Source organism: Octopus sinensis, linkage group LG1, assembly GCF_006345805.1.
Source record: "Octopus sinensis linkage group LG1, ASM634580v1, whole genome shotgun sequence".
Classification (NCBI taxonomy): domain Eukaryota; kingdom Metazoa; phylum Mollusca; class Cephalopoda; order Octopoda; family Octopodidae; genus Octopus; species Octopus sinensis.
The window spans coordinates 161,831,198-161,847,361 of record NC_042997.1 but is presented as its reverse complement, the minus strand read 5'-3'; the positions used below and the strand labels follow the sequence as shown (position 1 = coordinate 161,847,361).

At 30.2% G+C, this 16,164-nt stretch overlaps 1 protein-coding gene across 1 annotated transcript in view; it reads left to right on the top strand.

Annotated features, from left to right (window-relative positions):
- Positions 1–16,164, top strand: part of LOC115210729 (titin) — a 678,167-nt gene that overhangs the window by 178,473 nt on the left and 483,530 nt on the right. The window contains exons 86-101 of the mRNA XM_036506041.1: positions 935–964; positions 1,339–1,368; positions 2,116–2,145; positions 2,607–2,636; positions 3,000–3,029; positions 3,381–3,410; positions 5,917–5,946; positions 6,249–6,278; positions 6,941–6,970; positions 7,324–7,353; positions 7,673–7,702; positions 12,373–12,402; positions 13,115–13,144; positions 14,107–14,136; positions 15,071–15,100; positions 15,407–15,436. Of these exons, the coding sequence (XP_036361934.1) occupies positions 935–964; positions 1,339–1,368; positions 2,116–2,145; positions 2,607–2,636; positions 3,000–3,029; positions 3,381–3,410; positions 5,917–5,946; positions 6,249–6,278; positions 6,941–6,970; positions 7,324–7,353; positions 7,673–7,702; positions 12,373–12,402; positions 13,115–13,144; positions 14,107–14,136; positions 15,071–15,100; positions 15,407–15,436 (480 nt within the window). The remainder of the gene's footprint in view (positions 1–934; positions 965–1,338; positions 1,369–2,115; positions 2,146–2,606; positions 2,637–2,999; positions 3,030–3,380; positions 3,411–5,916; positions 5,947–6,248; positions 6,279–6,940; positions 6,971–7,323; positions 7,354–7,672; positions 7,703–12,372; positions 12,403–13,114; positions 13,145–14,106; positions 14,137–15,070; positions 15,101–15,406; positions 15,437–16,164) is intronic.

Below are 16,164 nucleotides of genomic sequence, written 5' to 3'. Positions count from 1 at the left end.
GTGTGTGTATGCACATACTTGTATGTATGTATGTATGTATGTATGTATGTATGTATGTATGTATGTATGTATGTATGTGAATGTATATATGTATGTATGCATGTATTTTCTGTATATATATATAATTATGTATGTATGTATGTATATATATATGTATGTATATATATATATATATATATATATATATATGTATGCATGTATATATATATGTATATGTATATATGTATACATATATGTATGTATATATGTATATATGTATATATATATATATATATATATGCATATATGTATATATATACGCATGCATATATGTATATATGTATGTATGAGAGGTATTGGTATCTAGAAGACCCAAAGAGTGGCAGGTAACATCAAGTAAGTGCTATGGACAGACCGTACGTAAGCTCTTGGTTCGATAGTGATGCGAGTGAGAATTCTAATGTGGGTCTTGTATTAGCATGCATATAAGTATTAGACAAAATGAAATAACAAAGCCAAGGTTGTGAAGATTTTTGTAATATATGTATATATATATATATATATATATATATATATAATATATATATATATATATATCTATATCTCTATACATATGTATGTATATAATGTATGTATGAATATATATATAAATGTATGTATAGTATACATATATATATTTACGTATGTATATATATATGTATCTATGTATACATATATATGTATGTATATATATATATATATATATATATATATATATATGTGTGTGTGTGTACAGTCATATATATATTCACATATTACACGAATATGCACATGTTTTAAGTGTTGTTTTTAAAATAACGGTTATCTTTCACATCATGAAGTGTAAAGCGAAATTTTTCAATCGCTACAAAATTGTATATTTTGGCATGAAGTATCTTTTGAAATCTTTAACTACGTTGTTTTATTAATTCTACAGAAGTTGTCACGGAAAAAGTAACTCGTACAGGTAAGCAAATGCAGAATTGCTTCTCCTACTGTATATCGACGAGTATAATTTTTTTGTGGGATGTTTGTTTATTAAGTTTTAATCAAATCTTCTGCTACCACGTTAATTACTCATGATCTATAAAAGAATTTCCAGTTCCAGTTAAGTGTAGTTCACGCATATATTATATAATGTGTTCTTTTCCTAAAACAATGCAACCTGTTCCTATTTTAACTTTAGAAATAACTGCAATAATATTTCGGAATTAAATTATTTTAAAATTAAAAAAGGAAAACACACGATAGAAATGAGCTCTATGTGATTGTATTTAGTGTTTGTCAGTCCTTTGTTTTCTGTGACGTAACTAATAGGGTTATAAATTTTCCTTTAATTAGAAACACGTTCTGATGTGGACTCTACATTTGGTGAGTGAGAAATTATTCTCTAACGGTTTCTTTGCTTCTGCATGTCGCAGAATTCCATCTTCGTATAGTTGCTTCTTTTCTCTCTAGTCTTTGGTTAAGAATAAACATGCTTCATATTTGTCTGGATAAATATTGGAGAATATTTCTTTGGTTCGTGAAGTATATGAAATATTTATAATATAAACATAACGTTCATATAACATCGCGGCAGGAATAAATGTATTTTTTCAGTTAATGATTTCGTTGAGATTTTAATATATTTACATACAAGCTATAATAATATTCTTTCTACTTTACGCAAAAGGCCTAACGCTATAGTATAATAAAATATGTGCTTAGGGATTATCATATTGAACTCGTCATACTGATATATATGTGTTTGATTCCTTTTTTCCTATTTCGGTCGTATATATCGAATGTTCTATTTATTTTATCTATATGATCCGATATTTTTCGCGCATGTGAGAATTGCGAAAGCAATGATTTAAAATTAACGTTGCTAATACTGTCAATAATATGATAATATTGAAAATGAATTTGCTTATATACTTTCGAAATATAAATATCCTTGAAAGGAAAGGAAAGGAAAATTTGTCTCTCACAAATGGTAAAAAAACTATTATCTTTGAAGTTCCCATTTTCATATAAAATGAAATATTGTTGTTACCCCTTCCTTAAATTCATGGATGCATTTAAATATATTGATGTGTCAGATTCAATTGCAATTTTATTTCATTAATTTCACAGATGTTGTGACACAGGACGAACGTCCAAGAGGTGAGCAAACATCTACTTTGAACGTATTACAAAAGACTTGAGTTCCTGCGTTACTGTTTTTGCAATTGCCTATAAATTTTTTAATACACATTAAGTAACAATTTAGATATATTTAATATACCTTCACATGGATGCATTCGAAGTATTGTTACGCAATAATTATTGAAGTATTGGAGTATATAGTAAATTTTAAAGATTACATCGTGTTTATAATGAAATTTTACCAGTCTGATGGCATATTTCTATAAGTAATTCAGAGAGACTTGGTTTTAAGCTATCCGACATATATCAGATTTTGAAAAAAATATATTACGTAAGAATAGTGCCGTACTGACTGATATCATGGAAAAAGGAACATATACATAGATTAGTAGTTTGTAATTGTGTTTATACATATATCAGGTTCTCCATCTGCATGTGGTTTAAAAGTCTGATGTCATACTTTTTTATTTTATATTCAGAACAACCTTCTGAGGTCGACGCCACTGTTAGTAAGTGTTCTTTAATCAGATACTTCAAAAATAAATACTTGTACTAATAATCTTATAATTAGTATTTCATTTATAATTGTTTTTATTCATATTATTTCTATTGAGTATATATTAGTAGTATAATTTGCATTTCATTTGAACTAATATGTGGGACCTATAATATTTGATCATATATTAAACAGTCACCGTTAAGTCATGTTATACATAATAACTTTTAATAAATGGAATTACTATAGAAGTATCCCGGTAAATATTTCCGTGTTGATAACCGATAAACTTTATTGAAACTATTTCCTCTTAATTCATTTATTGTAACAATTCATGAAAACTATAGTTAATTTTTTTGCATTGTTAATTTCACAGAAGTTGTTACAGAAACCGAGTCTCGCATAGGTAAGAATCTTTGGAATAATTATACAGAGTTCATCAAAATTAATATTTAGGTTTTTGAGACTGTAAATGATACATTCTTTTATTATAATTCATAACGTTTATAGTTTTCTTGTACCCTTATGAGTAAGAATACACGAAGTAACTATTTTCAATTCTAGTAAATTTGTAATATTTGTAAAAGACGAAATAACCGACCTAAACCTGTTCAATCAGTATAACAGTGGACATATATTCCAAATACACAAATGTATTTTTATATTGGCAAACATTTAAATCAATATAAAGGAAAAGTGTTTTCGTGTGGAATAATTAAGCAGTGTTCTTATTGTACTTATTTTAAATTTTGTTCAGAAAAGCCATCGGGAGTTGAATCTACAGTTGGTGAGTTAAATTAAAAATATTTTCACTGGCTTTTAATGTTTGGCTTCAATAATCAAGTATGAAATATAGCAGGGAAAAATCTATATCTACGCAAATGTTAGATATATATGATATTTAAAACACAACACTGGAATGTACTCGCACATTTTTTCGTAACAAATCGCATGCGGAAATCTCACACACGCATCCATTCACACAGACACTCATACACGCACATAAGCCAAGAGGTTTGTATAACTTGGTGGCGATGCACATATCACAGTAATTATGTTGTTTAAAAAAGTGCATAAAGTTGAAAATGTACTATGATGAACGGAATATTACGTACATTTAAGACTAGTATAATACAATAAATGCTTATTTATGAGCATGACGTTTGCTATGCTGACTTCTAAAACTATGTTTGCATTAATTTTAATTTGTTATTTTTTCGTTTCATGAATTTTATGTTCTTTGGAAAGGGTATATGTTTCTAACTTGCGGTTGGTGGTGTAAAATATGTCTTCGTTTGTTTCCCTCTATATATTTTGTCTTAATTTGTATTTTTAAATATATTCAACAGAATAGATCAGACGGTTGCCTTTGAAACAAATAGTAATTAGCTTTCTTAAGGTATAGGCACACTGGGAAGTTGCCCAGGGACCCAACAGATCCGGGGGATCAATTCTGATTTACGTATGCTGTAACCGACGGAGTGCCAGTGCCATATGCATGATATATATATATATATATATATATATATATATATATATACAAACACACACACACACATATATATATATATATATATACACAAACACATATATATATATATATATATATACACAAACACATATATATATATATATATATACACAAACACACACACATATATATATATATATATACATACATACATATATATATATAATATATATATATATATATATATATATATATATATATTATATATATATATATATATATAGAGAGAGAGAGAGAGAGAGAGAGAGAGAGAGAGAAACATGCATTTTAAAATGTAACAAATGCACACTAGACTCGTAACAAACACGTACTAAACTCGTAACGAACGCATACTAAGCTCCCTAGCGCATATATACATACAAATATGTACGCATATAATCATACAAACAAATAAGCCTTAACAACAGTGCACCACGGTAAAATGATTGGAAGGTAGCAAAAATAGCTACATATATATGAAAGGAAATGTGTATTGCTGAACATGACGTTTTGTATTGCTGACTTCTAAAACGAAATGTTTGCTTCATTTATAAGTTGTTTTCCGCTTATTTTAGAAAATTCGTACATTTCTAATTTGCACCTGCCAGTGTAAAAATGTGTTTTCGTTTGTTTGCTTTTGAAATTTTATTTATTTTGTTTATTTCAAATTTCTTTTATCGTTACGTTAATGTTACTGAATGGTTCAGTTTGTTATTTACACCTTTCTGGTTATATATCAATAACCCTCTTGCTGTCACCCTCAGAAGCGTATTCAAGGGCAAATTAAATCATCCTATACTCTATCCTGCACCATACATAACGTACACTTGTAAGTTCATTATAAACTACAATCGTGCTTTCTTCTGTGTTCAGTGACTTTTCTTTTGTTCGTTACGCATACATTCATACATACAACGATGCATATATACCTCCATAATACATTATGTAATATTTCCTTGGAAGACATTACATGCGATTAACAGCTGCTCAAATATATTGTCAAGATACTACCTTAATATGCGACACGACGTTATCGCAAAAGCAACATACCATACCATCCGGAAGAAAAAGAATATCCTGGAATAAATATAGAGAATCCCTGTTGTTGAAAAACGAACATAAATATCAACGCAAGGAATGCTGGGGAAACTTTCCCACCAAGACATCTTTTTGAAAATCAAAGAGAAAGACGGTAACTATGGACAGCTGCTATATGCCCATAGCTATATTTGGATTACATGTATACCAATAATAATTGGTGCACTTGGTTTTATAAGTAAATACCTAACTGCCAATCTGGATAAACTTGGATTTTTAGAAAAAGAAATCGACCATGTGACTCGCGCATTACAAATACAATTTGTAAGCGGAACAGTAAAACATGGCAAGACTTGTCGCAGGTTTAAAATGGGACAGTATTTTCTTTATTTACATTCTAGCGATGGAGTTGTGTATATGTCAGAAACCAGCTCCTTCTTCAAAGGAAGAATTCGAATAATTAAAAATAGAACACATACACACAGGCACGCACACACACGCACATTCATATATGTGTATATATATATATATATATATATATATATATACATGCAAATATTCATACGAACACACACACACATATGTGAGCGTCTGTAAATGTGTTTATATGTGTGGTATAGCTTTAAAAATATTAGCCCGTGTCATAGCATAAGTATATGAAGTATTTTTTCTAGTAGCTTATATATCTGCATACTGTTACGAAGTATCTTTTAATATTTAATATTTAATTTCGTTAATTTCACAGAAGTTGTGACAGAAAAAGTAACTCGCACAGGTAAGCTGTTGCAGAATTGTTTTTAGCTCTATCTATCAATATAAGAATATTAAAATCTTTTAATGTCTCAATTAAATTATTTATCTGCGCATAATCGATGAAAGAATTATAAATTTCAGTAAAGTCTGTCTGTCATATATAAAGTTTACATATGTTGAAATAACAAACATTATATTTGGGATATGTACAATAAAATAAACGGATAAAATGTGTTGTATCATATATAGTTAGTTTCTGTTAGTCTTATAATCTGTGTGATGCACATGACACAAATATAAATATTTACATTTATCTTTATCTAGAAACACGTTCTGTGGTAGAATCTTCAGTCGGTGAGTGGGAGATTATTTAATGATTTCTTGCTTCTGTTCGAGTTTATTTCAATGACTCAATATATTTTCGTGTACTGTTTTGTCGAGAAAAAAAAAATGTACTTCGTATCTGTTTAGCGCAGTATCTTTAATTTGTTTAACGCAGTATCCTTAATAATTTGAATCGTAGTAATCATTTGTAGTAGTAACATGTAATATTCATATACTGACTCGGTAGTAAAAACCACTTATTTTTAGTTTCCGAGGAAACGTAAATTTATAAAATATATACTAATAGAACAGAATTAAACACATTATGAGATATTGTAATCAACTATATGATGTCGATTGTTGTAAAGGCTTTTTAAGAATGTGGTGAAGCTTCTATCGCGTTTCATTGTTTCACATCTAATGCTGTAATTACATAATATATCTAAAAGTAAATCTTATGTGGTTGTTTTGTTTCTTCATAATACTTATATGCGTGATTAGCAAATGCTATAATTTGAAATAAACGTTGCTTTTTGATAATATAAGCCATTTCCGAGGTCCAATAACTTTTAAATGATTCTATTGATATGATTTTAATGCTCAGGCATGAACTGTTTCCGAAATGCTTTATTTATTATTTAATTAATAATTTTAAAGTCTTAATCTTTTATATCCTTCTATTCCATATTCAGAACAACCTTCTGAGGCAGAAGCCACAGTTGGTAAGTGTCTTCTAAGTAGTTTACATGAAATACGATAAAATTATCCATATATGTATTAGGTTTATAATTACTTTTATAATATTTTCATTCACGTTATTTTTATTGGGATAAATATTAGTCTAATACTGGTGGCATGATTTGCGGTAATATATAAGGCACAAAGTGTTGAATATTTAAACTATTTTATTCATATTAAGTTATAACTGATAAATTTGTACGGATGTATCTTGATAATATGTCCGTGTAGATTTACTGATAATTTTTTTTTTAACCTAGCCCTTTAATATTTGTTTATTTTATGAATCGATGAAAATAGTGATTTAAATGATTTATTCTGTTATTAATTTTCACAGAAATCATTACCGAAACTGAATCTCGCATAGGTAAGCAACTTTAGATAACTATATAAGTTCGATTAAATTTTTAAATACTTCTATCGAATACGTTCACTACTTGCGTATACTATTCGGAAATTTTCTAATTCTAATATATGTGGAATTTATTTAAAAGTATGTTAACACCCTGAATCTAAATGTAGTTACATGTATACTTCGGAAATAAATCTTCGATGTAATAAATGTATTATAGCTCAAACAGAAACGTATATATAAAACCTTTAACATATATATATAAACTCTAAATTTGTTTGTGTGAAATAACGGAGCATCATTCTTATTGTTATCCATTTTAACTTTTGTTCAGAAAAACCTTCTCAAATTGAATCTGCAGTTGGTGAGTCTAATTTCAAATATTTTTACTCGCTTCAGTACTTGCTTCATTGTTCATGTGTGCGCTATACCATATAGATAAGAGAAATGCACAGCTGCATAAATATTTTATAAATTTGTTGGTTAGAACTATGTTGTCGATGTATGGATTGCAGAAAATAAATTGGAAGAAATGTTTTATTAAATAAAACAAAAAGGCATCTCAAGAGCATTAAATAGTTAAAAATAAATAGTTAATATTATATATCATAGCTAACACATAGAAAACGTTTGAATTTACTCTTATTATCTCATGGAATCAGACGTTAGAGCAGGCATATACACACATATGCAGGCACGCTAATATTTATCTCCCACACAGACATACAAACGTACAATCACACTCTCAAGCATCTACCTGCTTCACAGAACGTAAATTCGCGTTTCATTTCATTTCTGTCGTCTTTTGGAAATATTATCTACGATGATGTACTCTATGCAGCAAGTATTGTGACAGATTGAGCTTCATGTAATATCTTAAACTGCATGAGAGTATACTATAGTATACTTAGAAGTGAACCACATAGAAGTATACCACACAGGTATTCACTTACATTTACACATACACTTTCACGCGCACACACACAAAGACACATATACACATACACAAACACAAAAACACGCTCATATAAACATTCATTCATATTCTAATCGTGTCCTGTGTGCGGATCTCTCGGCAAATTTTTTCATATGTGGTGTGTATCTCTCTCTCATCTATTGGAACGATAACCTCCTGTTAGCTCGCATCCTGCAGCTTGTAGTGACGGAGCTCGGCCTGACCTGTACTAAATCAATATCAGTGTATCGTAGCGTTTGACTTTGTCACCTATACTCTCCTTCCTGTATATTTACAATATACTTCGAACAATGCTGATTCTCTATACATGGAATATCCATTTGGTAGAAATAGCAAACCAAGTCACTTACTATCTTAGGAAAAAAAAGTACACATTGTTCAATGTGGTCAAATATATACAAAAGTACAAGTTTATTTGGTTGAAATGCTGTTGAAAACAGTTTCCCTCAGCTAAACTTGGGGCTAGAAGAACTATAACGCCAAATCCTACTCAATGATACCACCCTATATTTTGCCCTAACCTTTCTGAAACCATGTTTCACTTATATCAGATCGGTCATGCTCACCTGACTCTATTCGCACTGTTTTAAACGGTGTATCTTACACACAATCACATACACATAAGCAAAATACATACACACATTCATTCATACAAATAAGAAAATTCGAATCACCGAGAGAAGATGCACATCATATACTATTTTTTCCCTCTTGGAGGAATACAAAATATCTAATGTCGTCATATTCCCAATGCAATACGCTGTGATGAATTAAAGTTTACATTTCATTTTAAATTTGTTAAAAGTTTATCAAGTTTAATTGAATATAAAATACATATTGACCAACATATCTGAAAAACATGTTTGCGCTATAATTTGCTTTATTCTTTCTTCTTCTGCATTTTAATATTGTTAAAGGTTGTGCGCTTCTAATTTACAGATTGTCGATGTATGTGTCTCGCTTGTGTGCTATTGAAAATTTTAACATTACTTTCTTTTCTATTGATTTTCATCTTTAAAGTATCTACACCATTATAGAACAGAAGGTTTTATAACATTATAGAACAGAAAGTTTGGGGCGAATTAGATAGTAAAATTTATATCTTTTCAAAATTATGGGAACAATGACATTGTTTGTTATATAATGAATGTCAACCTTGAACGATTGCTAGTGGTTAGCGAACCAATTCTTGTTTGCACTACACGAGCTCGTAGCCATTATGAATTTATTGTATCTTTTTCATTTTAGTGCGTGATTCTCATGACAAAACTTCCAGTCTATTGTTACCATCCATCTCTCGTCTCTTGGATGTGTAGCTTTCTGTCCATTCACCTAATGATAGTAAATTCCATTAGACCTTTTTTTCTGCATTATGTGAGGCGTGGTTTACCTGTGCAGTCTGTTTTATTTACTACAGCCTTTTTTGTTTGTTTTCAACTCTAATATTGTCTAGTCTTACGCAAGTTATCTTCTTTCCTCCAAAACCTGCTATAAAATATTACTGACATGCAATCACGACATATAATGTCAAAGCTGTCCAAAAAGGCATCTCAAGAGCATGTCCCTGTAGAACATTACCACAAAAACTTAATCATTACACCCACAAAGAAAACTTTATTCCCTAATGAACAGCATATAACAAGAATCTTTACTGTCACTACAAATTCTAAGCTTTACAAATATTGAAGATATCTCCTGGTAAAGGTTATTTTTTAGCCTAGCAAACACTGCATCTCAAAGATACAACGTACGGCAAATATTTGAGCTTTCAACAACCTTCTACTTCAGCTGAGATAGACATTACATTACTGCTTACACACCGAGCCTGCTGCGTAGCATATGTACATCTTTGACTTCTAGAGAAAAGAAAACTACCTGAATAACATGAAGCTGCTCACCAAAACACGTCACTGTCAGGGTCACAGAAATCTTGCTTTCGAATTGTCCCACTGGAGCTAAAAATGGCTATTGCTCCTTGGATCTTCTTGTTTACTTTACAATTAACTACGTCACTCTCATTTTAGTCGACTCTGCTATTTTTGTCCAACTTCAAGGACCTACAGTCAGCATTTAGTCCAGCTCATCCTCTCATTAGCACTCTGCAACATTTCAAAGTGACAGTAACTACATGACTTCCTCCAGTATCAGAAAAGTCTACGAAAACCATAGTCGAAAGTCGCTCTGCAATACAATTTTAATGAAAAGAAACGAAAACAGTCACACACCTCCAATTCAAATATATGTATACACACAAGTTAATATACAGTTTCTCTCTCCCTCTCTCTTTCTCTCATACACATTCATTCACACTACAAATATGATTTTGTTAGCTGAAACAAACTCTGCCGTCTACTTTTGCTTTCCTGGTAAGAGAGTAACGAAATGTTGGAATAAAGGAATACATTCCCAAATGAACCCTAGCAAGTTGAAATAGCAAGGGCACCATCTGGATCTCGAATAACGAGAAGCACAAAAAATCAGTACTTACTACATTTTATGCAAGGGAAATAACTCTCGAGTGATCAAATTTGAAAGGGAGGAAATCCATTTCTAACTAAAAATAGAAGTTTCACACGCGCACACGCACATGCACACAAAATAGTATTGATAATAATAATACGAGATTGTGGATATGATGCAGGGAGGGAATTGGAGGAGTTCATCATCGATCTGGTGTTGTGAGTTCTATACTCATAATCCGTGTATTTATTCGTAGTATATACAAAGCAGGCTAAAGATAATAAAATTATCTAGATTAATTACCAAGATAGAATAATTTTTTTTATCATGGCCATGGTTATAAGACATAGCTTTCTAGCTTACACATGCAGGGTAAGTTCGATAACGTACAGAATAGTCAACAATGACTACAGGCTTCATGGAAGTTCATTATCGAACTGGAACCAGTCCAGAAGAACTCATGCTTTCATCGAATATTCGTATATTACTAAGAGTATAGAGTACAGCTTCCATAATCTAGACATAATGATATGCCGAACAAGATATACCACAGTAACAAAAATTAAGCAAAGTTACATTGTATTATTTCTAAATTTTGCTCATACCACTATCTGAAAGATTACATGCTTTCTATATCTGAACTTAAATGAGTTTTCGGTAAGGCCGATATAAATTTCCATCCGAAGTATTACTTCCTTTTCGAGGAGCATATTGTTGTGTAGTTCATATGATTGCATTTTCATGAAGACATCAGTGCTTTTCATTACTCTCTGTGATGCTTAAATAGCCAGGACACTATATCACAAAGGCATCTATAAATTATTTTCACGCAATCTTTCTAAAGACATTGTGAAACTGGGATGCGGAAAGGATTAAGAAATATATAGCCGTGTTTGTAACCATGTTCATACTATAGAATATAATGAAACAATTTTCCTATTCCGCTGTTGGTGCGTCTAACAGAGGAGATTTTCTGTAATCTATCGTATTAATAAAGTATGATCTCAACGTACAATCATTACTATGGGGCAATGTATCCCTATCTAAATATAGCTTGGAAATGCAATATGAATTGTATTTAAATGTATGACGATTGAGATTTCAGTCTAAATAAATTAGTATGCATTTTATGAGTAGAAATTGTTATGTTGAGTTTTGTTTTACAATTTTTAACGCTAAACTGCTTAAATATGTTCGGGAAAATTCACTAGATTTATTCATCCTATAGCTGATACATTCCTGTAGTACAGTGTCAGTTTCGACCCAAAAACTTAAATAAACTCCGTTATTGCACTGAATAGCTCAGTAATTTTACTTTTGTGTGCCACTGCTACTACTAATGCGTGTGCATACGTGCACGCGTGCGTGAACATACATTCATACACACATGTGTGTGTGTGTATGCATTATTGTGTGTGTTGTGTCCTTGCCAAATCGCTTTAAAAATAATGAAGTTCCTATCAGACATATGTCGGCCATATATAAAATATTAAAAAAATTTAATGACTACATATTTATCTTTTCTCAATCATCTTTATATTTATTTGTTCTGAATCATCTCTTAAAATATTTAATCGCGCATTTCGTTAATTCCACAGAGGTTGTAACTGAACAAGTAACGCGCACAGGTGAGCTATTACTGAATTATTCCTAGCTCTATGTAATTACATAAGAATATTAGAATCTTTAAATTCTCTGCGATACTCTTTTACTGGATTCAATTAAACTACCAATTTCTTCTTTAATCATTTATACACCATGTATGACAAGATTATAAACTTAAGTAAAATACATCTATTTTGTATAATGACTTGTTGAATTAACTAAAACTATATTTCGGAAATAAACGAATTGTATTAAAAAACTGCATAATGTGCTATATATGTATATGAAGATACGAATAAAAGAATTAATAATAATAATGGGGCTAGTCAGTAGAAATGAAGGAATTAGAATGGAGTGAAATGAAATAAAGTAAAATATATACGTCGTTTCATTTTGTTTCGCACCTGTGAATGCTTGCGACTCTATTCAATTAAAAGTAAAAACAATTATCAAAGGCTGGACAAGTTCATAAATATAATGACGTAAATGTTCTATTTTTTTTATTTTACTTAATTTCATTCCATTTTCTTGGAAATTTGAGGACTTCTGTACCAGTATACAAATATACTCAGGAACAGTTCCTTCATTTCTTCTGATTAATCTCATTGATATTACATACATACATACATACATACATACATACATACATACATATATTTATATAAGTCTTTTGATATCCTATATTCTTTATGATGTAACTAACATAGTACACATTTTACCTTAATCTTTCTCTAGAAACACGTTCTGTGGTGGAATCTACAGTTGGTGAGTGGTAGAATACTTGCAAATGATTTTTTGCTTCCGCTTGTCTCGTTTCATTATAGTGTAATGTTTTTGAGAAGGAATATGTACCGTACATGTGCTTTGGGTCTTTGGAGGATATTCTCGCTTCTATTTGAATCGTTAATTATTCGACATAGAAATATATAACATTCATACAACCTGATATATGTAAAAAAAAGACAAAACCCCACCTATTTTCAGTTAAACATTTTGTTGAGATTTCAGAGAAAATACATTCTAGTATATGCGAAATATACTCATTGAACAGGAAATTAGACTCATAAAATATTGTAATCAAAAGTATGATACCGATTGTGTGCAAAGTTTTATTTTCGTTAATGTGATGTAGCTTTTTTGCGTTTCAGAGTTTCGCCTCAGTCGTTCTATTCACATTTCTAAAAATTATCTTACTTAATTTCTTTCTTTCTCCATATTGTATGTATGCGTAGCGAATGTTTTTATTTGAAATACACGTTGCTCTTCTCATAATAAAAGCAATTTTCAAAATTCCATAATTTTTGAATGAATTTATTAATAGGATGTTAAAATTGTTTATTTAAAAAAAATTGATAATCTGAAATTATTCAACATACTTCCTCACTAATAATGTTTCTAAATTAACGACGGTGCAATGGTGGATATGACTATTAGTTTTAAAATTGTATCTGTCTTAAAATGAATTTTTGCTAGTTTGCTGCAATTAATTTCCTTCAGTAACTAATTGGAACTTATATGTAAACTTCACTATCTGTATGAAATTGTGAAATTATGCATTGCAGCCTCGCAAAATAAAAAAAACAAAACATTATAGCATCGTAGAATATCCCTAATTTAGTAAAGTGTAAACAAACGAACAGTTTTTTTATTGTATTTCTATATAACTCTGATTTACTCTTCTTACGTGGTATGAATTCTGATGTCATAATCTTTTATTCCGTATTTAGAACAAGCTTCTGAGGCAGAAGCCACGGTTGGTAAGTGTCTTTTAACTAAATTTAAGAAAATATGATACGTACATATAGTTCTATATTTAAGAAATGAGGCATTATGTACATTATTTACATTATTTACATTTGACGGATATTTGTCCTCATCTTGTTTGTTGTTAACACAACGTTTCGGTTGATATACCCTGCAGCCTTCATCAGGTGTCTTGGGGAAATTTCAAACCTGGGTTCTCATTCCTAATGTATTTTTGTTGTTATTGTTGTTATTGTTGTTATTGTTGTTGTTGTTGTTGTTGTTGTTGTTGTTGTTGTTGTTGTTGTTGTTATTATTCAGGTCACTGCTTGGAATTGAACTCGGAATCTTGGGATTAGTGGGCATATGGCGTTGTGGTTAAGAACGCGGACTACTAACCCTAAGATTCCCAGATCGATTCCAAGTATTGACCTGAATAATAATAATAATAATGATAATAATAATAATAACAATAATAATAATAACAACAGCAACAAGAACATCGAAAAATAACTTAGGAATGAGAACCCAGGTTCGAAACTTCCCCAAGACACCTGATGAAGGCTTGAGGTTATTCAGCCGAAACGTTGTGTTAACAACAAACAAGATGAGAACAAATGTCTGTCAAATGTAAATAATGTAAATAATGATACATACATGATCTATATTATTATTCGCTTTATAATTGCTAGTTTCATTGCAAATAATTGTAATACGATTGGTTTTAATACGAACTAATATGTAAAATACTACACATTCTATAATATATTGACTATTGAACGTTAACCTATGTTATTCATATTAATTTATACTTACGGAATCAGTGTGGAACTATCCTGAAGAATAATTCCGCGTATACTTTCTTATAAATATTATTGAAACTAATATTTGTTTATTTTACGAATTGATGAAAGCAAAAGTTAATTGATTACGTTATTAATTTCACAGAAATTGTTACAGAGACCGAATCTCGTATAGGTAAGCAATTTTTTAATAACTACATACGTTCGAAAAAAATTGCTTTCTCTTGACTAAATATCATACTTCTGTATGCGTTTGAAAATGTCCTAATTCAAATAAACTTGTGAAACTTATAATGGAATAAATTACAGATGTAAGCATGCTCCAGTTCAATGCATGCATTTAGGAAATAGATCATCAATATAACAATTGTACGTATGCATAAATATGTATGTAAACATATTGACAAATATATACAATTTTGTTTGTGAATGAAATAATTGGACATTATGTTTATTGTATTTCATTTTAACTTTTGTTTAGAAAAACCATCTGAAATTGAATCAACAGTTGGTGAGTTTCATTTCAAAAAATTTCACTCGCTTTCAGTGTTTGGCTTCAATGTCATGAGTAGGTTGTTATATAAACAGGGAGAAATTTGTAACTGCGCAAAAAATTTTAAAAAATGTGATGACGAAAACTACACTGTTCAAGTATGGCTCATAACAAATTAATACCTTAAATGGTTAAATATATTTCAGAGATGACACAAAACACATATACACATACATGAACTGACTCACTTTCTCACAAAGTTAGAATACGAGGAGATACACGTGTAACATTTCACACATACTTACACAAGTAGACATACACATACAGATATGCACACGCTAAAACAGCAAATCCTGACTTACAGAACGGAAATGGATGCAACAGTATTTGTGTCGTCTTCCAGGAATTTTATATATATGATAATAGCCCAATACACCACGTATTGCAATGAATTAATTTTACGTAAAATGTTTAATTAGTAAACAGTGCATTAAATTCCATTTGTATTGACCAATAAAACACCTTGAAAAATAACTGATTTTCACAAATATATGTTTGTAATATTTTTGATTTGCTTACAACTTTTTATGCCTGCATTCTACTAGATATCTTTCAAACCCTGGGAGAACAAACACCGAATCAAATACTGCTTTCATTTCACAGATATACAGCTATCATTATTTACTGCTTTGATTTATTTCTATATCAGATATAACGAAACACACATACAGACTTTGCTCTCACAT